A 22,663-nucleotide genomic window follows, 5' to 3' on the forward strand; every position below is an offset into this window, starting at 1 on the left:
TCCCGAGCTGCGATCACCGGGGGGCACAGAGCTGCCGCCTCCGGGCCAGGCTAGGCCACTCTTAATCCAACATGGCTCGCCCAGATTCCAACAAGTAAATCTCATATTTCTAAACACTGGATTATGCTTTTCTTTTATTACTGCTGGAGCTGAAGGAGAGTCGCTGGGGCGGGGGGTAAGGCCGAACTGATGGGATTACCAGAAAAGCCTGCGGACTTAAATATAAAGGGAGGAATAATAAAAATAATGATGGAAAAAAAAAGCTACATGTATGTGTTCATTAAGATGATGGCTGGATGGAAAACCTGAGTAAAAGTAGGTCCAAAAATACTGATAAAAGTTAAAAGTAGGTCCTGACATGATAATAATCCTGAGATAAGCTGAAAAGCAGTTGAACGGCGACACAGAAGACTCAAACACAATTGATTGCAGGGTGCAGAACTTGCACACACCGCGCCGTGTAGGCTCTCCAACAAAGAAATGTGCATGTCGGCTGGACATGCAAAGCAGAAATAAGAGGCCTACACGCCGACGGTCCAGTCAGATGTGGCGCAGATTCTATGATACCACAGATAACCTTGTCAGTGTGCGGCCCTTTGCGTCTCCTACATGTGTATATTTTCCCTGCGTTCACACCTTTATGAGTATAATAACACTATCACGCCTCACTGCGCAGAGGAGCTGAGAGGGACGGCGGGGTGGACCGCAACGTGCACGGCTGCAGGGACAGGCGGATACGGGGTGAAAATGACCTTGCAGGGAATAACAACAGCAACCCTTAATGTGTTGCATTACAAGATATGTGATAAAACACTTTTATGAGGAGGGCTGTAAACGCCGCGGTCTCATCACACGCGGTTGCCCATTCAGCGGCCCATTTTGTGTATGTGTGTGGGATCGGGGAGGGGTTGGTGTCCAGTGTCCAGATCCTGTGATCCCAAGTACGGGGGGAGGGAGGGAGGGAGGGTCAGCCGCGCTGACTAATTGTCTTTGTTGCAACCTTGATCCTGGCTGACTCTAAATACAAACACGTGTGCACCGTACGCATCGCGCGGTCTCCTGTTGAGACGTTTTATCATACTGAGGGATTTTTCTTTTCCAAGTTGGCTTGAGGAGATCTCTGTCTTGTTTCTCTTGTCAGTGCTGTGCATACTGGGCTGATAGAGGAAACGCATATTGTAAAATGATTTAAACTCCGCACTGCCCCCTAATGGAAAAGTCGTGGTACAACAGCACCCTGACCTCAGGTAAGACAGGTATGGCGTCACAAAAATTCAGAAGAATCTGAAGAATATTGTGATTATTTTATAACATGGATCAACAAAAATCTAGCAATTTAAATCAATGCCAAATTTAAATTGAAAAAAAAATAATAATAAAAAGAACCACTTCAGCCCATAATGTTCTGTCCTCTCTGTGCCAAGAAATAGTAAAAAGTATAATACTAAGTACAATATATTTTTTTCCCATTTTTTAAATAACTTAAAGATTAATTGGTTATCAAAAACTTGCAAGTTATATTTTTTATTATTATTTCATCTCTAATCTAAAATGCAGCATTATATATTTAGTGTGTTAAATATAAACTCTTGTAAACTCTTGTATTTCTTTGATATCTTGATCACTGAGTTTGATGAATAAGAGGATTTGAGGTGTATAAAGATTGACAGGCATTTAACGTCTCTTACTTAAGTTTAATTTGCTTTATCCTAATCAGACTGATCCCTTTTGAGGGCAATGTTACTGGTTTGTTATCATCTTGACTTGAATTAACAGCTGGATCACCTTCTAATATCTGGTTTCTTATAGACGACAAACAATTGCACCCGCATTAAGCTCCATTGAGAACTTTCCATCCTATTTATTTCCCCTTTATGCAACATGTTGTGGCTTGTCATTTCCTTTATATTTCCAATCGCCCGAAACGTCCACACTGCTCTTTCTGCGCTCTCTTTGTCCGTCTCCCTCCATCAGTCTTTGTATTTTTGTCACCCGCCTTTCTTTTTCAGCATTCAACTTCTTTCCCGCTTGTGGACCCTGACACTCCTTCCGGCCCTCGTATCCAGGCAGTGTAGATGTTAGGCCAGGACTTATCGATCAGGCTATAAATTATCCATGCATCACCTCTCCTCTCCTCTCCTCTCCTCGTCGCGTGTCTCGCGAGCCGTCTGAGACCTTATAGAGAGAAGAAGAGAGGGGTGGGAATGGGGGAGTAGGAGCGGGGAGGGAGAGAGAGTCTCCAGCAAATTGTTAATTAAATACGAATCAATCCTCTGCCATTTATCAGGCCGCGCGTCCACCTCACCTTTAAGAGGGGGGAGTTGAGGAAAGTGGAGGGAGAGGGGGACGGGGAAAATCAATAAGGCGGACTGAGGGGAGGGATAAGTGTTTAATCCACCAATCAAACTATATCACGGCCATTATAGGGAGACAACTGGACATTATGGGGTGAACAAGGTGGGTTCACAATGTTGTAGCATGTTTTTATTCAGCATTGTTTCAACCGAAAGGAAGTCATTCTGATTTCAGTTAAAACAAATAAAATTATCTGATAAGATATACACCGATCAGGCATAACATTATGACCACTCTCTTCAATATTGTGTAAGTCTCCCTTGTGCCTCCAAAACAGTTGTGACTCATCAGATAATGGACATGGGCCTTCTGAAGTAGTCCTGTGGTGTCTGATAACGGAATGTTGGGGGGGGGGGGGGGGGGGGGTTCTTTGGGTCCCATGGGTTGAGGGGAGGGCCTCTGTGAATCAGGCTTGTGCCAGTGCATCCCACAGATACTTGATCAGTTTGGGATCTAGGGGATTTGGAGGCCAGGCCAACACCTTGTGCTGTTCTTCATGTTTTTTTGAGTTGTTCCTAAACCGTTTTTGTGTGTGTGCCTTCGTCAGGCTGCATCCTGCTGGGGATGGCTGCTGCCATCAAGGAGTGTCATTGATATGGGGCGGGGGTGCCTGGTCTGGCCTAGGTGGATGCTACATGTCTTAGTAACATCCACACCAATGCCAGGTCCAGACGTTTCCCAGCAGAACACTGAGGGTCAATGTTATTTACTCAGTGGTTTTAATGTTGTGGCTGATCGGTGTAGATACCTTTTCTGAATGGCTCCAAAGGTTGCAGCACCACTAAGCAAGAGGCACCACTAACCAAACAATACCATGAAGACCAAGGTGTTCTCCAAACAAGTCAAGGACAAAGTTGTTGAGAAGTATAAACCAGGGATGGGTTCGCCGTCAAATCCATCACCATCAAAACCATGGAAAGAACATGGTACCACCTGTCAATAAAGGGCTGCCCACCAAAACTCACGGACCAGGCCAGGAGGGCATTAATCAGAGAAGCAGCACAGAGACAAAAGGTAATCCTGAAGGAGCAGCAGATTTCTGTCCATTGGACCACAATAAGCCCTACAAGTGTGCTAAAAGCATATGGGAGACTCCCCAAATGTATGGAGGATGGTGCTCTGGTCAGACGAGACTGAAATTGAACTTTTCAGCCACCAAGGAAAAGCTATGTCTGGTGCAAACCAAACACATCATATCACCCCAAGACCACCATCCCCATAGTGAAACATGGTGGTGGCAGCATCATGCTGTGGGGATGTTTTTCAGCAGCAGGGACTGGGAAACTGGTCAGAATACAGGGATATTCTTAAGCTAAACCTGTTTAAGTCATTCGAGACTGGGGCAGAGGTTCACCTTCCAGCTGGACAATGACCCCCAAGCATACTGCTAAAACAACACTCAAGAGGTTTAAGGCGAAACATTTAAATATGTTGGAATGGCTTAGTCAAAGCTCAAACTTCAATCCAATTGAGAATCTGTGGTTGGTTAGACTTGAAGATTGCGGGTCCCATCCAACATGAAGGAGCTGGGGCAGTTTTGCCTTGAGGAATGGGTAAAAATCCCAGTGGCTAGACGTGGCAAGCTCATAGAGACCTATCCAAAGTGACTTGCAGCTATAATTGCAGCAAAAGGTGGCTCTACAATGTGCTGACTTTAGGGGGGTTGATAGCTATGCAGGTTGAAGTTTTCTGTTATTTTGTCCTATTTGTTGTTTGCGCAAGGCATTGTATAACCCCAAAACCAAACAGCCATGCAGGGGCACAATACTGAAACATCAGTCTTGCACCTCCAAAACCAAATTCATCAGACCACTTGCCGATGCAGTGCTCAATACAAACCCTTTGTCATACTTACTGCGTGACTGCTATTTTATAAAAACCACAGGCAGCTCTCACGTCTACTCTCCTAAGAACCCTGGGAGCTTAACAATCATCCAACATCTGTCTTGTTCCCAGAGAAAGGCAGAGGCCCAGATGTCAGAGGGATTGGTCTTATGGGAGTAGGCTTCTTGGCCCCTTTACTGGGCAGCCCAGTTAGTGAACTAGGATTAGAGTTAAGACATATTCAAGCCGGGGCTCCAACCTCAGATTTAGAGTTTGTAGCTGTAAGAAAACTCTGCTTTTCTTTAATTCTACATATCTTTGATTAAAAAAATAAGTGATACATCGCAGTAGAAAGGCACTTGGTTATGCTTTGACACCTTTTTACCCATTTGTTAATGATGCAGTCAGAGAATATGGTTCTAGAACAACATCCACACCTCACCTTTCTGCATAATATTTAAAAGTCAAACTTAATATAATCAAAATGTACCAGGTAAAGACCTGCCACGGTGAGAAATGACAAACAAAAGTGATTGTAGCTGCACAGATGTATTGGCTGTCCTTCAAATATTACTCTTGGCCTCTAGCCTCATTGGTGCTCATCCCAAAAATAAAAAATAAAGTCCACTTTTAATGTATATGCTTGTTAGTGTGGATATTTCTGTGTTTGTAATACTTTCCATTTTGTCCGTTTTTGCTCGTGTGTCTTCCTGGGTGGGCGGCAAAGCCCGTTCCAGGCAGCTGGATTGTCCTCTATTAGTGTTGCTTCTGTTTCGCAGCCGTAATCCTCTCCACTGGAGCCCTGCCTCACTCCTAATCTGAGGCACAATCTCTCCTGCAGATGGTTCTCTCCTTAAGCACTGCAAAAGAAGTGAGCTCATCCCAATCTCTCCTCTTATTCCCCTGTTATCTCTCGGCTCTCTCATCCCTTTCTCCCAGCATTACTCTCTCATTTCTCATTCCCGGACGCTTGGTCTTCCTCAGAACCGTAAAAGTTTAGAGACCCTTTCAAATATGCCACGTGACCGTGTGAGAGTGTCGGTGATGGACACATGAAATATAAGATTAATGCTTTCTTTTACTGCAAATTCAGTCCAATTTTTGTAGATTTTGCAATAATTTCATCTTGTTCCTAGTTGAGTCTACACTATACTCATAAGAGTAACCATGTTACCATGTTCCAAGATCATATACGCATAATACGTATTTGATGTTTATTGATGGTTTGCACAATCTGACCAATATTTATTGCTCCGTTTGTTCATTTCTTATTATAGGGAAAATTTGGTCAACCTGTAATTGTGGAAAAATACATCCAAAAATGTAAAACAGCATTAAATTTGCAAAATCAGGACTTAAACTTGAATAAATACCGGCATAAGCTTTTCAATCTTTTTTTTCTACTAGTTTACTTTTTCACAAATGTGTCGCATTTCAAATCCATGTGAAGCAACTGGCCAAAAAAAATGTTATTTTTGAAAAGCATACACGCGAGATATCTGTCCAGCATGGCCTTTTTAAACTGTACGGCTCTTTTACCAAACTTTCACATCATCCCACTTAATTAGAGTATCGGCCTCCCTCTCCCTGGAGGACTTTTACTTTTTTTCTTTCATTCCTCCCCCGAGCGGCTACAGTAATAGCCCACAATTGATAGTCCACTCTGATAGGTCGTTTTCTCTAAATGCTGTGCCAGGAAGGCCGAGGCAAAGGAAGGGATAAAGGATGAGGGGCGCAGAACAATAATCCGGGGCAGGTTTCTATGGCAACAAGGAAATGAAAGCCAGGTACACAATGCGAGCGGAAAGCCGGGAGGTCGGTGCCGTGATCAGGTGCTGTCAGAATAGCAGGGAGCGGGAAGTAAAGGTTTGGCTGTGGGGAAATGGATTGCAGGGCGTGATTCACTACTGCAGAGGGAGGGAGAAGCCCGAAGAGAGCCGAAAGAGGTGGGGGAGCGAGGAGGTGGGGGGGGGGGGGGGGGGGGGGGTGTAGTGTGTAGTGGAGATGAGAGTTGCGGCACCATTTTTCACAGGAGACAAAAACATTTGCTGGGATATCAATTTGGAGCCGCGAAGCAGTCTTCCCCTCCTGCCCCATCATCCATCATCTTTTCGCACTAACCACCACTTGGGCACTCCACCCCACCCCCCTCCTCCTCCTCCACCGCCACCACTCTGCAACCACCCACGCACATGCTCACTTAAACAGCTTTACCCTCCGTTTTCCCTCCCACGCTCATAGTCGCACACAGAGCACATGAGCACTTTCTGCAACTTCATGCAGGTCCACACATGCACACACACAGAGGACGCGATGCAAAGCCTATCTGAAAAAGGACATAAAGGCGTGACCCATAGGTGCGCCATGTGAAAAGAAAATGCAAAGCAGAGTTGAAACGCAGCACCTCGCGTGGCTGGGGTTGAGAAGGCGGGGCTGAGCGGCTGCCACAGCGGCCGTCTTTCCTAGTCTTCTCCCATTAGCACCAGTAGGGGAGACCCCACCCTCCGGCTGCCCCCTTATTGGCACCTTTGCCTGCACCCCATCACTCATCTCCCAGCCATCATCCATCACCCATCGCGATCAATAGGAGGCCACGCATTCATCAGTCCCTGGGTGCTGATGGGAAAGAGGAGGGTCGGAGGGTGGGGTGGGGGGCTGGGGGGTTGGCGGAGCAAGGGAGCACATAGTACAGAGGAGAGGCAAGAATATCTGAAAGTGAAAAAGGCTGAGTAAAAACACAGAAATGGAGGGGGAGGAGCCATGCAGGAGGAAATCTGAGAATAGGACCTGCACCGAGAAGGAAAGCGACAGAGGCTAGGGAGGCAAGATGACGGCAGAATTTGAACTGCTGGTGTCACCAGGAGGAAAAGTAATACGTTTTTAGGGACAAGATATGAAAATATATAGAGGTGCATTAAAATGTAATAAAAAATGGAGTCTTGGGGAAAGATGAAAGCCATTATTGTGGTAATGCAGGCTTGTCACATTCCCAGATGACAGTGATGAAGCCATTATAATGATAAGTGGTACTTATTCTGTGCATCTCTTCGCAACACGAAGAGTGGCATGAAAAGGATAAATCTTTAAGGGCAAAGAGAGAAATATAACGGAGGGAAAGTTTAATGCGCACAATTATGCACAACAAGCACGCAACGTAATGGTGCAATGTCACTGTCAGTCATTCAGCGGTTGTCAGTTTCCGGCAAGGCTCTGCACTTTGCGCTGACAGCCCATAAGTTGTGGCGGCGGCGCACATACACACAAACACACACACACACGTGTTGGCTCAGCCCTCCACTCCCACCTCGACCGAAGGTGGACCGGAATAGATCGCACTTTAAGATGATGGATGCTCCCTCTGCCCAGAAAGGTTAGGGACGGGGCGATAAGTTACTGAGCACCACATTCGGGCCGAATCGTAGAGATGGCCAACAAATATACAGTAATTGTGACTGCTTGACAGCCGGGACGTGAACCTCGGTGAAAACTGAACCGTAGCATGACGTACTTTGTTGGCCAATGTGCGAAAAACAAAAAAATATCAAACATCTGAACCAGATTCTTGGTAGAAGTCGGGACTCTCCCTTCGGGGCCAGGTAAGATTGTGTGTCTGATCCGACCGTTAACCACTCAGCGCCATTTAAGCATCGACAAGGGAACAGAGGAAGGGGGCAGAGAGAGCGGAGGGTTAGGTGACATGTCCAGAGGCCGCACCACCAACCACCTGAAGTCATCCCGTCCCCAGGTCCCCTTCTGTGCGTATGTGTCAGATGTCACTCTCAGGTTTCGAACCCCAGGTCCCCATCTGCCGGATGCTCTCATTGGATTATTCAGGAGAGGCTAAACGCTCTTTGTACCGAGCTGACGGAGACAAAACCCCACCTGGGCAGGATAAGCCACCACAAGCTCTGCAGCAAGTGTGCGCTTGTAGCATGAAAACATGGTTGCATGGTAGGAATTTTTAATGATCTTCATCAGTACGGAAGCGTGGATTCTTTTTATTTTTTTTAAAAAGAGAAAAATTGCAGCTTTTGACAACATTTTCCAGTGAAATCTGACGGTTTCTTCACCTTTAAACAGCCTTACTATTTAGTATTTTCCAGCAAAAGAACCAAATCTTTCTGACATGACATTTATTAGAATAGGTGTCCGAAAACTTGACTCCAATTGATTGCTGATTTTCCCTAACTGTTGAATGAGCACAATGGTTTGCTAACAAGTTTAGCGTTAAAATGTAAAAGATCAAGTCCCGTCAGTGGCTACATTTATGCGGACAATGTTTCTTCAGTCCAACTGAAATCATTCCGATTGGAAAAACCATAACCGTTTCCATGGACTCTAATTGAAATGACCTGTTATGGTAGACTGGTTCACTTGTCCAAAAACATTAATCAGCATTGAACGTCTTCAGCAAAGTGGAGCGTCGGATCTGCCACAAATATAACATAAGGAAGTTAACTTTTTTTGGCAACACTCAATAAAAGAACATGACAGAGACAGGCCCACGTTTTAAATGGTGCAGTTCACATTCATTCTGGCTTTGTTCGTCTAGTTCATCAAGACTAGCTTGAATTTTGCTTCCTTCATGGTTTTGTCCCTCCTGGAAACTCGTCCCTTCGTCTGACGTTTACCCCATGAGGCAAACATGCACTGAAAGACTCGCAGAAATCGGATCAAGCATTTACTTGTTTACAGGCAACAATACTTTTCGATCGAACTGAATAGCAAAAGGTTTACACCTCCCCTATCAATCCAACGGAGTGGGATTGGGCTATTATTCTGACTATTAGTGGAGTAGTAGTGTCCATGTAAACGTTGCCGGGGCTATGTTCACAACTGGGTTCAGCTGCCCTCAAGTGGACAAAAAAATGTTATTCCAGGATACACGTAAGTCTAAATCTATAGCCATTGTGGTCCAAAAGAGAAGGAAACAGTCTGTTAGATATAGCCAGGAAAACCATTTTTGTTCAAACACAAAGTTTAATGTTACCTGCCCCTCCCTCCCTCTCTCTCAGTGGTGTGACCTCCAACACCTTACAGGCTATGTGCTGCTCTGCCTTAAATATTTCATCATGAGCCCATCCATTGTCTTCAGTTCACACACATGCACGTGCGCACACAACCGACGAGGACCAATGCGCGCAGATATAAATACTCGGCCGCGCGTGTGCGTCTCTGCATGTGTCCTTGTGTAAATGGAGACCTGCTGCATATAATAGATGTCTGTGTTTAATATTGGAGGAGTTTGAGGTAACCGCAAACCTGGGGTCACCGTGTGTGAAGCTGGACACCTGATCTGCGGCGCCACTGAACACAGCTATTGTTAAAAAAATAAAATAAAATAAAAAATGCAGCCTTGAGGATTGATATCCTTAACCTGATTTTTGTTTCATTGATACCGTTTATGTATGTTTTTCTATTTACAGCAAGCAGCCACAGCTCTTTAAGGGAGACATACCAGTGGGGAAAAAGCAAAAAGGAGAACTACGCAAAGGAATGAAACGCAAACGCATTTTTTCCAATAAGAGACAGGCTGTGACGTAGATTTGCGGGCATCCCATAAACACTAACCGACACTGGTAATCTCCCGTCAGCGAGGAAAGAAATATGAGGGGAAACGGCGGTCAATCAGATGCTTAGAGCCCCCTGCTGACATCTGGAGTAGAAGGTGGAGAGGAGCAACGTAGGGGAAATGTGTGGACAGCTAAGAAGAAAGCAAGCACTTGCAGGCAGGTGTAGGGATTTGTTAAGTACGGAGAGCTTAAGTCCCGACCTCCCACTGGCGTCGGTGTAGATGAGCAGCTACTAAACGTTGAAAGCTGAGAACTTAAAGCTGCTATGATCAATACTAACTTGTTAATTAATAAGAATCACAATAATATAAAAATATCCATAAATATATCCATTGATATACATACATACATACATATATATATATATATATTTTTTTTTTAAGTATAGTTTAAATCTCAATGTCCACGGCATTAGGCCTTTTCTACTTTACTGCTATTAAGTTGTCAAAATCACCGTTTTTTACAACCTGGACCTTATTTCTGGCATAAAATACTTTCATTTACTCACCCATATAACTCTGGTGTCATTTGGACAGACCCCGGATGATGATAACAGGTAACTCTGGACTCAACGGGGAATAGCACTAGCGTATCATAACAAAATATTGGTGAAATGAACAAGTTTTGCGGCAGATAATGCGTTATTTAGAGGCTGCCTTTCGGTGCCCCATTCACTCCCACTATATGAATATAAGCGGCACTCCGCTGGATCGAAATATCTTCCGAACGACTCCAAATGACACCAAAGTTATATGGGTGAGTAAATGATTGTATGTTATGCCAGAAATAAGGTTCACATTGTAAAAAACGGTAATTCCCCTTTAAAGTACCTGTGGACATGCCAGCTTGTTTAGCTCACTTCAGCTAAATCTAGGACTTGTAGGAAGTGTTAAAGGGTAATTTCCTACGGGCCTACTCCCAAAAGACTAACCGCACAACAGCTTTTTCAATAGCCCAGGTCAGTCCGCATTGACTGCCCACTGGTGCACTAACCCGCAATGACATGCAGTTCATCATGAAGTAATTTTTTTTTTTGTATCTTCTGCCTCAATTTCCTTTTATTGAACGCTTTCAAACATATCACTGCTCTGTTAAGTTGCTGCCTAGATCTAAATTCTTTGTGCGGACAAATCAGCTGTTTTTGTGAAGAAGGCCGCTAGAGACATGTGTGTTTATTCCGTAGTTAGCAGAGCTTAGCAATTCAATTCAATTCAATTCAATTAGCAAAGTTAACTGCCTTCGTAGTGTAGCTCAGGGTGAGGAATATCCACAGCGAGAAAATGTGCATGAGAAAAACAAGTGCATTATTTCTCTCCTTTATTATTATTTCACAACTGCCTTGGTTGTAACAATGGACCAAGGTGAGGTCACTTGCTTTCCTTACCCTTAACTCTTTGACCCTGGCGTCATGTCACAAGGAAAAGGTAGAGGCATTTCTTCCTAGTGGCTCAAGCGGATCTGGATCTGGCAGGTTAAAGGAAGAGTGGTATCCGAGCTGGGGTACTTTTGTACTTGCTGTATCATTAATGGGGCACGGATAAAGATACGCAGATCTCCTGGCACTTTGCTACAGATTAGACGACAGGCCTGGAAAACCGATGCGTTTATCTTGTGTTTTCTATCTAGGCCACGTTTGGGTTCAACTCACATCTAGGTCTGGCTTTTTTAATTCTTGTAAGCGATACCAGAGTGAGTGACGAGATACAGTATGCTGCTTTTAAAAAAAAAAGAGAGAGAAGGGAAATAGTTTTAAGAAAGGAATCTTGCAACGGTTTGACGAATCCAACACAAACACAGTTCAGATGTCACCTCCCATGCCCTCATAATTTACCACTGTGGAACAATTTGCCGCATAAATCTTCCTGCATTAAAATGTTCGCATGGGCTGGTCAAGAGGGTTGACAGGGCAGTGCAGCCCAAACGTAAATCAGCATAAGTGATCGGATAGATTTTTCTGCGTTAATGTATCGTATAACTCAGGCGGAGGGCGGGAGAGCAAGTGCGTCCAGCATCCAGGCCTCTGTTTGCCAAGCCAATGTGGTCAGGTCATCAAATCGACAATGTGATTGACCCATCAATTGACCCCTCCTGACCTTTCAGGCCAATCAGGCTAATGGTGGCTAGTGGCTGGAGCTTTACTCCACTAGTATGCTTTCAGTTGCACGGCTTATTTGTGACCCCGCGTACACAATCACACGTGCAAACGCGGACCGACATCCAGTCCAATCGCACACCCGAGGTTTCTAACCCATCTCAATTTGTCTGTATTGGCACGCCATTAAACGAAGCAGTCTCGTTAGCGTTGACCTTTCTCTCTTTGCGCGCTTGTTAAAATCAACAGGCCTCGGAGCACTTCACTTTATGATACAATAACACAAAAAGACTGCCAGACTCCAACCAATTTGGAATCAAGAGAAGTATTTTTGACAACTCCCAGGCTTGCGTAAAATGTGCACGCATTACACGTGGGACCACTTGATATAAATCATAAAAATGCAGAATCACCATATTCCATGCAAGCTACCTCCTGTGGATCGATAAGTCTCAGCAGGCTGCATCTCCATAAATCAATTATGTAGTAAAATTCTTGGAGTGTGTATATCTGTGGGTGTAGACTGGAAGTGGGGGCTGTATTGATCCTATCCAGTATGTGGTCACTATATCATGTTTCCAATTATTTGATGTAATGATAGTGTATGGATTCTTAATTGACAAGAGGGTTTACATCAAGGGTGTCATTCTAAACACTGTGTGGTGGACACTGAGATAAAAAATGGTGACAGTTCTTAGACCAGCCTGCAGCTGTAGATTGTTGGCCTGCACCAAGGTTGAATGCAACTGGATCTTCTTTGCCATGCCTTCTTATCGCATGCCTCTTTTAGTTTTGGACATTTTTTTATTTATTTTTTTTGCTGACCACTTTACTCTCAGCAGCATTTGAGGATGGTTGCCAGCAAACTGCAGTGCACACAAATCAAGTCACAGTGTCGCGTCATATAAACACGTCATGGGAAGAAGTGGTGGGCAAGGTGCAGTAGCAGAAATATGTCAATAATCAATTATGATTAAAACGGGCATGTTGATCAGAGGACCAATCACATATTGTTACCAGAAATTCCAGTATGTGGCAGTAGTAGCCAGACTGCATGTTTGACGTCTGTTTGAGTCATTAGAAAAGACGAGTAGGAATGTTTTGGAGTCCTTAAACAGACAAAATTTTGAGCATCATTCATTTGCCAAAAAAAGCACAATAAGCAAAGTTAAAGATGAATTTGACAGATACACCAATCAGCCACAACATTATAACCACCTTCCTAATATTGTGTAGGTCTCCCTTGTGCCTCCAAAACAGTTGTGACTCATCAGAGAATGGACATGGGCCTTCTGAGGGTGTCCTGTGGTGTCTGGCAACAGAATGTTGTTAGTGGGGGACCTTTGGGTCCTAAGGGTTGAGGGGAGGGGCCCTCTGTGGATCATCCCACTTGATCCCAAACTCATCCCCTAGTTTGGGATCTAGGGAATGTGGAGGCCAGGTCAACATCTTGTGCTGTTTTTCATGTTTTTTTTTAGTTGTTCCTAAACTGTTTTTGTGTGTGTGTCAGGATTTATCCTGCTGGGGATGGCTGCTGCCATCAAGGAGTGTCATTGCTATGGGGTGGGGGTGCCTGGTCTGGTCTCGGGAGGTGGTACTTGTCTAAGTAACATCCACACAAATGACACGTCCAAAGGTTCCCCAGCAGAACATTGAATTGTCACAAGATGGTCAATGTTATTCAATTATCCTGTCAGTGGTTTTAATGTTGTGGCTGATTGGTGTATTTTTCCATTTATAGGATGTAGAAGTCAACCAACATAAGTCAAAGTTCCATGCCCTAACTTCATAGTAAAAGGAAACAATGACTTTGCTAGAAGAGCAAGTAAAGATCCTATAGCAGTTAATTTGCGATCCTTTTCATAGATGTACAGTAAAAATGGCAATAAATAAGATTGTCTAAATGGTGGCACGTGTTGTTTGCCAACATCAAATGAGGCTTTTGTTTTATTTATTTGTAATGGATTGGTAGTATTTCGCATTTTTAGATGTATCATGGTGTGCATAACCCTCCACAGCATTTTGAAGTCCCTGTTAATTACATTTACAAGATATTTAGTCCCCTGGCTCCAGAATTGCTGACTATTGGAGGGAGAGTGGAGGCGAGACATTTGGGAAAATTTGTCGTGCCAACAGTTTTTATGTATAGTTATTTCCTCCATTGTACCTACACTTGTTGACTGTACGTTTTTGAGGGATCACAATACTGAGTTTTAATGCTGGCTATATCTACAGGTTTTCAACATATTTCTGTGAGATTCTGTGAGTTTTGACTGTCTATCCTTGTAACATGCAGGGGCGCGCTTGACAAAGGGTCAAAGTTGTGCCCCACTCGGTTATGCCATCCAGGAAAAGAACAGTAAATAAAATTCAAGTATTAAATCCCAATGATAGAATTTGCGAGTTGCGCGGCGCCGTTCTAGAAATCCTGCTCAAAACTAAAAAAAAAAGCTTGCGGCTTAACCTGCTGAACTGTACAACATGAAGTTCAAAACCTGCTGAACTGTACAACCAGAAGTTCAAACTACTCTATCTCCAGGGTAACCCCCCCCCCCCCCCAATCTCATCCTTGCATCGATTCATTCTCCCTCTCTGTATAATATGAGCCTGAAATAAATTGCACATCTTTTCCAAACAGAGCAATTTCTCTGCCATCTGTTCGCCAGTGTAAATCAGGGCTTGTTGATGCAAACCTCCTCCTTCCTCAAACTCCCCCCAGCGAGGACTGAAGCGAGCCTAATCCCAGAGTCTCCACTATCCTCTAAATCAGCCCTGCATATTAATGGCTCTATGCATCACCGCTAAACTAGAAATAGCTCTATATGCAAAACATGCAAAAACCGAGGCCTGGGTCCCATTGGCGGCTTGCGATGAGCAAGAAGAAAAACAGATTTTTAATTGATGTGTGTGCTGGGAAACTGGTGCTCAAATTGAAATACTTAGTAGTTAGAGCAGTGGCTGAGCAGCTAAAATGCTATGCTGTGCACAAACTCTTTTGCCAGTGCATGAGGGATTGCCGCATTCTGACTGTTGCAGTCTCTAACATCCTTTCTGATTTTGATATTAATATGTGTTCTAGGTTAAAGTCCGTCCAAGACACCCTTTCCTCCACTCCTCCAAGCTTCACAACCCTCCAGTTCGCCCATGCAGATGTTTCCACGTCAGTCGATAATCCAGCCTAGCCCCCTTATGCCAAGGATTAACACTAGCCGGGGCCCAATCCAGCCACATGTGGCTAGGGACTGGACAGACTAACAGACATGGACCCAGACCAGAGGGAAAGCTCAATCGCACCTAGGAGCAGGAACAGTAACTTGAACTTTTCCCCAAGCTTCTCAAGTAATATTCAAACCACTACTGACACAAATTTACAAAGTTTGGCCGAGCGTTTCAAATTTAGAGGTGGCACAAAACAACAAGGCTAACTTTGAGATACTTCAAAGGGACATCTGGCTGGTTAAATACTTGGAATATAGTGCAACAGGAGCAGGTTTTAATGACAACAGATGGCTTGACAGGATTACGAAACACTCGCGTGCCCTCAAAAAGGCGCATGCACAAGCGAAGATGAAACGGCAAGAAGAAGAGAAAAAAAAAAATCACTGGAGTGGACTGAAAGTGTTTGAACGGGCCCGAGGCCATTTCCTTAATAATTCATCTTTATATAGCAGCAGAGAAACTTGGAAGCAACCGACTGCCTGCATCATGTTTTATTTTAATTAGTATAATTGGGTACTTAATTTGATCTCCGACGCTTGGCATCCCCTGCGCCCCTAACCGTCCCCGAAAAATGGTTCGTGTGAGGCAATTTTCTCATGTTTTATTTTTATTTATTTGGCTTTTTTTTTTTCCCCCCCAAGAGTTGATTTCTCAACAGAAAAACAGAACCGACCAAAGGACATGCTCAAAAAAAAAAAAAAAAAAATTAAACAAAAGCACACACTCCTCAGAAGCCAATAAAAATTAGCAGAAACTCCTATTACTAAAAAATGAAATTAATATTATAAGAACACCGCACTGGGTGCATGTATACATTTTTTACAGTTTGTAGGAAAAAGTTTCACTTGACAGGCCTAATGGATCTTTCTATAGAAGATCCACCGAGGTGCTTCATAACACAGCACGGCGCAAACATGCTTTGATTAAACTTTCACTAATTAAAAGTCTCCCTCATCTTATTAGCCCGACTAATTGATTTAATTTGTCTTAGCCCGACTATTGGCTGTGACCTCTACTTAGTTAATGAATTAATTGATTTGGCCCAAGTGCATCTGAAGGAGTCAAAGAGGATTTTGACATGTTGCCCCTTTAATCTCGCTTACTCGAGACACTCTTTGGGTCATGGTGGCAGTGTATTGGATGAGGTTTTTTAGGGGGGTGGGAGCTGGAGGGCGGATAGCTTTAGCTCCAAAAGGCTGCAAAGTGCAAAGCAGGTTTGGCCTCCTGCAAACCGCAACTCTGCAGTTGCATTCAAACTTGGGAAAAAAAACATGCAGAATATATCATCCCTGACTAACCTGCGCCTTCGTGAAGACGAGGCAGCGCTCTAAAGGTCTTCCCGCTTTGGAAGAGAAAAATATGAGTCAATAATATTGCCATAATGCATGATTAGAACTAGTACACATCCTTTACAAGGGCGCTTGGATGCCTAAATCACTAGCAGCCACTTTATTGACATCGTTTTTCTTGGTAATGGTACGAGACAGAGGAGCCTCCTCAGCTCGGGTGCAGTTATTAACCAGATGCAGGCGAATGGCAACATCTAAACTTGGCACCATTTGGGGGTATTTGCAGCTGCAGTGGCGCTGAATGGGTCCATTTATCAAAGAAGGCAATAATATAGGAGTTGGATTTTGTTCAAAGGAGCCTACATAGGAGGAAAGAGAGATTGCACGGTGCCCTGTCCTTGAATGAGACATTCTTCACTGTGTTGAGCAGAGCTGGTTCATGCAGCGTTACCTGGGTAAACAGCTCCCTCCAGTGGTGGAAATCCAAAATGCTTTGCTCATTGTGTTGTCTCCAACCCAAATTATGGCACACAAATGCTTAATTTCTCATCAATAAATGAGAATAGCAACCAATGAGAAAGCAAGAAAAACGCTCACAGAAGCAGATATTTATATTGTATCACATCTTTGATAATTTGGAACTTTGCGTCGCAGCTAAACTCAAACATTACTTTGTTCGGTTTGATCAGTGAGCCTTGCAAATGGGTCAGCTCATGTGATTAAGCCTAATTAAAAAGAAACGGCTGATGTGCGTCGAACAACAGTCCGTGGAGGAAGCGAACTGTGACTACTTTAAAGTACAGAAAGCTTTCATGCTCAGACAATCAAAGCGTAACCAAATTAACCGCAACTTTTAACATTTCTTCTTACCTCGTGTACGTTTCTACAAGTCAGACCATTTTAGGGTTTCTACCAATTAAATACATTTAGATTTTTTTTTATATATATTTTAACCCAGTTTTGTAGCCCATTTGTCTTATCCTCACTCCCTGCCCTTTATCTTTGATCCTCTTGTGTCCTGTCCCACTGTGCCAGCATTATTTATCCCTGCAGAGGGAATCCGTTTCTTCGCCACCTGACAAGCAAGGATAACCTTCAAGACATTTTTTTCCAAATGGCCGCCATTAATCTTCAAGCCAGAAAACACCGCAACACATTCTAAGTTCACGTCTCAAGGGGGGTTACGGAGGAAGACACGCAGGAAAGTTTCTTGCCAAGTGGAAATCGGCTCAGCTGGAACAAGCAGTACAACAACCTGTGCCGCGGGGTTTCGGGGCCCAAAGATGATGAAAAATTCAATTCAGAGCAGGGGTAGGAATATAGCAGACAGGATGAAGCGTCTGAATCGGGTTAGCGGTGAAACGGGGGCGACGGCTGAGTGATTCAGAGTTCTCGGTTACGTTTTGTGTGAAATTGTACTTTCAAAACAGTTTTACCCTACTTACCTTTGTGTGCACTTGTACACTAACAATAGTTGAATGCACTTTGACAGAAACGAAGCAGAGATGGATTTTCAGGCTCCACATTAAACTGAATAATATATGGATAAGGCCTTGGAGTCCGTTAGCAAATTTCATGTAACTTTAGTTAATTGAAAATGAAAACGAAGACTTTTTATTTTACCCTGGTTTAAGGTTTTCTTTTTTGTCAATAGGATTACATCAGCAAATGATGATAAAATGCTGCATTAAAAGCAGCTCTTCCAGTACATTCTGTGTGACCCTGGGCTTCTGCAGACTCTTTAACAGAAATCCTTGATAAAAGATACCTAAGACAATGACGCTATTCAAAATAAATAGAATTTTCGATAATGCTGTACGCTGAATATAGACGGCTGCTGGTGCTGGGGAGCGGATTTAAAGGCTCCGGCTGCAGCCAGCACGTACGTTTTTACCTACAATGCTGCAAACATTTTGCTGGCATGATGATTTGATTATTTGCGAGCATGTGCCAATATAAAGGGAGTGCCCACTAAAGCACCCTGGAGGTATCGAGGGCCGTTTGTGTATTTATGAAACGATTCTGGACAAATTTAAGAAAATTAGGAGTGCCCTAATGCGTGGGGGGTGTCAGTTTTTGAAGGGAAAAGTGTTTAGTTAAGTACAGAACCACTACTCGTAATGAAAAGTCACTTGAAGTCATGCAGTGAGAACTCTGTGGACGGCAGAAAATAAAATTTTAATAATTACGGCCATTTAATTTGTATGGCCAGAGCTGACTTCAGACTTTGGCCACCACTCAAATTATTATGCTATGGATTTCATTACTAAACTCAATCATAACATGAAAGCAGAGTACACTGATTAATATATCCAGCCCCTCCCAGTGACAGCTTTATGTTTGTTTGATTAAACATTATAAGGTTTGTTTTTCTAATTTTGCATAATACACCTTTAAATTCTCTGCAAAGTGACCCAGCACGCTATTAACAGCTGTAGTAAACTCCCTTCAAAAAATGCCTGCGTCTATTATGACTTATGGTCACCTGCTGCCATCTGGCCCGCTGACAGATAGCTGAGATGTAATCCTTCGGCCAGCGTATAAATCTGCCCACTGAAGGTTACGTGATATGAGGAGCTTTATGTGGCTCACGCACTTATGAGGACGTGCACACTGCGCGGCCTTGTGTTGCAGACACATGAATACAGATGCACGCATGCCCTTTGAAATGTCTTCATGCCCAAACGGCTGTGGGTGCAGCAGAAGTCAGAGGAGGTAACAGCCACCTACAAGTCTATTAGTCACACCTGTATAACTAATTCTTTCCATTGAAACAATCCTGCACTAAGCAAAGCTTCCACTGCATTGTTGTCTTAGTTATTTTGTCATTTGTATGATTGAGCATTTGCAAAAACAAAACAAAACAAAAAAAAAAAAAACAGTAAAAATCCCAGTATACTGCAGTAGTATACTGCAGCACCACAAATAGCATCCTCTCCAACAAAAAACAGATATTTTTGTCTAAATGTTTACAAAATCTGGGAATAACATATTGTTTTGTGGTCACATTTCTCTCTCACTGCAATGAATAGACATGCACAAATCTTGTGACACACAGAAAGGATGTTATCAGGCATTACGTGTTGTCTTTTTAAATTCCATTAGTGCTGTTGAAATGTAGCTTAAAGGGCAGATGGTTGGGAAATTGACCTTACCTTCAGTTTCCTTGTTTCCAAGTGCAGGTTTGGGCCTAGAAGTAGGCCTCAACTCAAACTATTGGTTTTATTACTCGGTGTACTGTAGCATCTTTATAGCCACTTATACGGTTTATAATTCGGCGCTATCCCCGCATGATATTTAATGGTTATGTGGTTGTTAAAAGAGTTATTAGGCAACTTGGGAGCTAGCTTACCCGCTGGAGGCGCGCTGCCCCTTTAACTCGGCGGCTGTCGTCACGACGGCGGCACGGTGACTCGTATATTTTGCGACATGACGTAAAGCGCGCCGGCTCGCCGCTGCATCTCCGCTGGCTAAATAAGCTAGTCCATCGAAGGGGGGAGAAAAAAGAAAACAAATTGTGTTTGGGAATGTTGCAGCCGGTTTGTAATTAATGATGTGATGCAATAACGACCCTGACGTTTGAGTGTCAAGCACCGGTCCTCTTTTTTTTTTTTCTAGGAGGAGGAGGACGTCTTAGTGTTGCATGTAAGATTTTGCACCATCATTTAGTTTTTAAAGCACAATGTGGATGAAAGGCTCTTTTTGGTTGAAAATATCCCGTTATTTAGGATTTAATCATTCAGAAATTATCATTAGCGTTATGTTAATACGTCTAAAAGTGTGTGTGTGGCTGTTGCTTGCATAGGGATGCTTTCCTTGTAGTGTGTGCATTTTTTTTAATATATTACAAAAGACATAATCACAGTGTTATTTGTTTGCAGAACCTGCATTTCAAGCTCACTGATTGGAAATGCCAGCAGCCACGTCTCACTCCCGGCTTCCTCCCGTAGGACCCTGTCTGGGTCCTACAACCAAATGAAGCTTCCTGCCTCCCCAGAACAGAAGCAGCTCTCCCAGAGGACCCCACCTGACTCGAGGACTCCTGTGCACTGTGCTGGGCTCCTGTAGCCCACCCATGCCTGTGATCCCCATCCCACGACGGGTGCGCAGCTTCCATGGCCCCCACACCACCTGCATGCACTCGGCCTGTGGGTCGACGCACACGTCCAAGCTAGTGCGCACCAAGTACAACAACTTTGACCTGTACCTGCGCTCGCGCTGCATGTACAGCTTCCTCCGCTTCCTCCTCTACTTCGGCTGCAGCCTGCTGACCTCTCTGCTCTGGGTGTCGCTCTCTGCCCTCTTCTTCCTGCAGTACGTCAGCGTGCGCGTGCTCCTGCGGCTGCAGTACAAGCTCTCGGTCATCCTGCTTTTGTTAGGGCACCGCCGCCTGGACTTTGGCGTGCTCAATGACCTGATCATCTACAGCATGCAGATCACCATGTTTCTGGTGGGGGGGCTCGGCTGGTGCTTTATGGTGTTCGTGGACATGTAGCTGTGCTACGATGAGCGGCGCGATGAATGTATGATGTGGATGCTTCACACTTTAACACTGTGTGGAGTTACAGGAACTCACACACCTTCTGTCAAAAATGACATGAACTCCTAAAGTCTTATTGGTTTAGTTTCTAATAAGAATCCATGTGACATCTAGTTCTTTAAAAATATTAGTCCTGTATAACTCTGAACGACATGCTTGCTGCATATTAAAAATGTTTCATGGAGTCGGTCTGAACTTATGACTTAAGTTCAGTCATCAAGGGACCAATAAGATTAATGTCTTATTATATTTTTATTGTACTTCATGCCGTTTGTAAACTGTTTTCACAAAGTTTAAAAGGCATCTTGTCTAGAAACTAATTCTCTTTCTATAATGGAAAAACTGTAAATGTCAAAAGTGCACGGAAAAAAGTAACATAACATATGACTGTTGTGCATCACGTCTGTGTGATGCAAGACAGTCATCTGTGCCAAACAGCTGGGCTCCGAAGGCGCCCCGTGACACCGCAGTTAATTGTTCAGATTATGTTCTGTTTAAATGTCATATAAATATACAAAAGAAAATGAATATGATATGCAGAAGTTATGGTGGATTAAGTGACCAAAACAAGCGTGTGTGTGTTTGTAAAGTTCTGTGGAAAGGGCGCTGTAAAGCCAGAGTAACATTTTTTTTGTAAAACTGTTTAATAAAAATGTTTGGCTCATGAAGGGTTTTGTGCTTTAAAATGCAAGTGAATGTGTTTACTGTGTAGTCTAACACCCATGATGGCACGCCTCGAGCTGTGTCATAAGAGTGTGTGACAGTTCAAATTGAGAACAGCTTTGGGTCAAGTGTTCCATCAGTCGCTCTTCACATGGTTTCAGAGCTGCTCTGACAGACTTCTCTGTTTGGCTTCCTCCAACACACAAACACCAACCACAGCTAGGCCCTGCTCTTTCTGCCAAGCATAACAATGGGAATGGCTGTGTCCCAATCACCTTATATAGCCTCATTTTCACATGGCATGAAATATGCTTACAGGAACTAATGAGGGCATGGCGGGTCGAATCAGTGAATGAGGGCTTTTAACACTGATATGATTTTAAAGGCACACGCTGTTGCGTGTAACCGCCACCTTAGTTTTTGTATGTCCCACATGTTCTCACATGTTTCAGTCACTATGTGACTTGAATTAACAGGATGACTGTGTTCTGTTTCTTTACTTGCGCTACTTATGTTTAAGGAGATAATTAGAGAATGAATAGCTCATTCCATCCTTGCCCTTGTAGCATCCACTGTGCTGACTGCTGGCTCGCATGGGAAACAAAGCAAAAGAGGCTGGAAAGTTACCAGAATGCAACATTTCAGATATGAACTTTCAGCAAAGAGGCTGGTGGGCTGACTGAGACATGCTTGAGACCGGTATGGCCTCAGGCTATAAATGGATAATCGGTGTAACAATAAGCTTTTGTTCCGAGGCTCAAGACATCATATGCCTAATGTTCTGAGCAGGGCCGATCTGACAGCCAAGTTACACCACAGCAGAACAAGAGAACATGAATTGTCTTGTGATGACAATACAGCAAAAAATCAGTCATTGACGGCCCATTTTCATTTCTGCTTTTGGCGTAAAAAGCCGAAGTAGTTTGCTTAATCTGAGTGACTTGCCAGTTTCATTAATACACATTTGCATTCACTTTGCTTGCTGTGAACTTTAACCCAATACAAAGTGACGTAAATCAAGTTAAAACAAAGTTTGTCATAGCATGCCTGCTTCATTTATCGCACAGTTGCTGCTGCTGCAGTTTTACGAGGCCGCAGTTTACCGGAG

The 22,663-nt window shown here is 43.7% G+C and overlaps 1 protein-coding gene across 1 annotated transcript; it reads left to right on the top strand.

Annotated features, from left to right (window-relative positions):
- Positions 1–19,806: 19,806 nt before the first annotated feature.
- On the top strand, positions 19,807–22,202 carry tmem250 (transmembrane protein 250). Its single transcript, XM_084571985.1, has 2 exons — positions 19,807–19,997; positions 20,234–22,202. The coding sequence occupies exon 2, from the start codon at positions 20,428–20,430 to the stop codon at positions 20,845–20,847; it is 420 nt and encodes a 139-aa protein (XP_084428111.1). The 5' UTR covers positions 19,807–19,997; positions 20,234–20,427; the 3' UTR covers positions 20,848–22,202.
- Positions 22,203–22,663: the final 461 nt, after the last annotated feature.

This window comes from Chelon labrosus (genome assembly GCF_963514085.1).
Source record: "Chelon labrosus genome assembly, chromosome: 22".
Taxonomy (NCBI): Eukaryota; Metazoa; Chordata; class Actinopteri; order Mugiliformes; family Mugilidae; genus Chelon; species Chelon labrosus.

Bases quoted from the DNA above. Each gene is read 5' to 3' on its own strand.
- tmem250 (XM_084571985.1), top strand. From the start codon at position 20,428: ATGCCTGTGATCCCCATCCCACGACGGGTGCGCAGCTTCCATGGCCCC.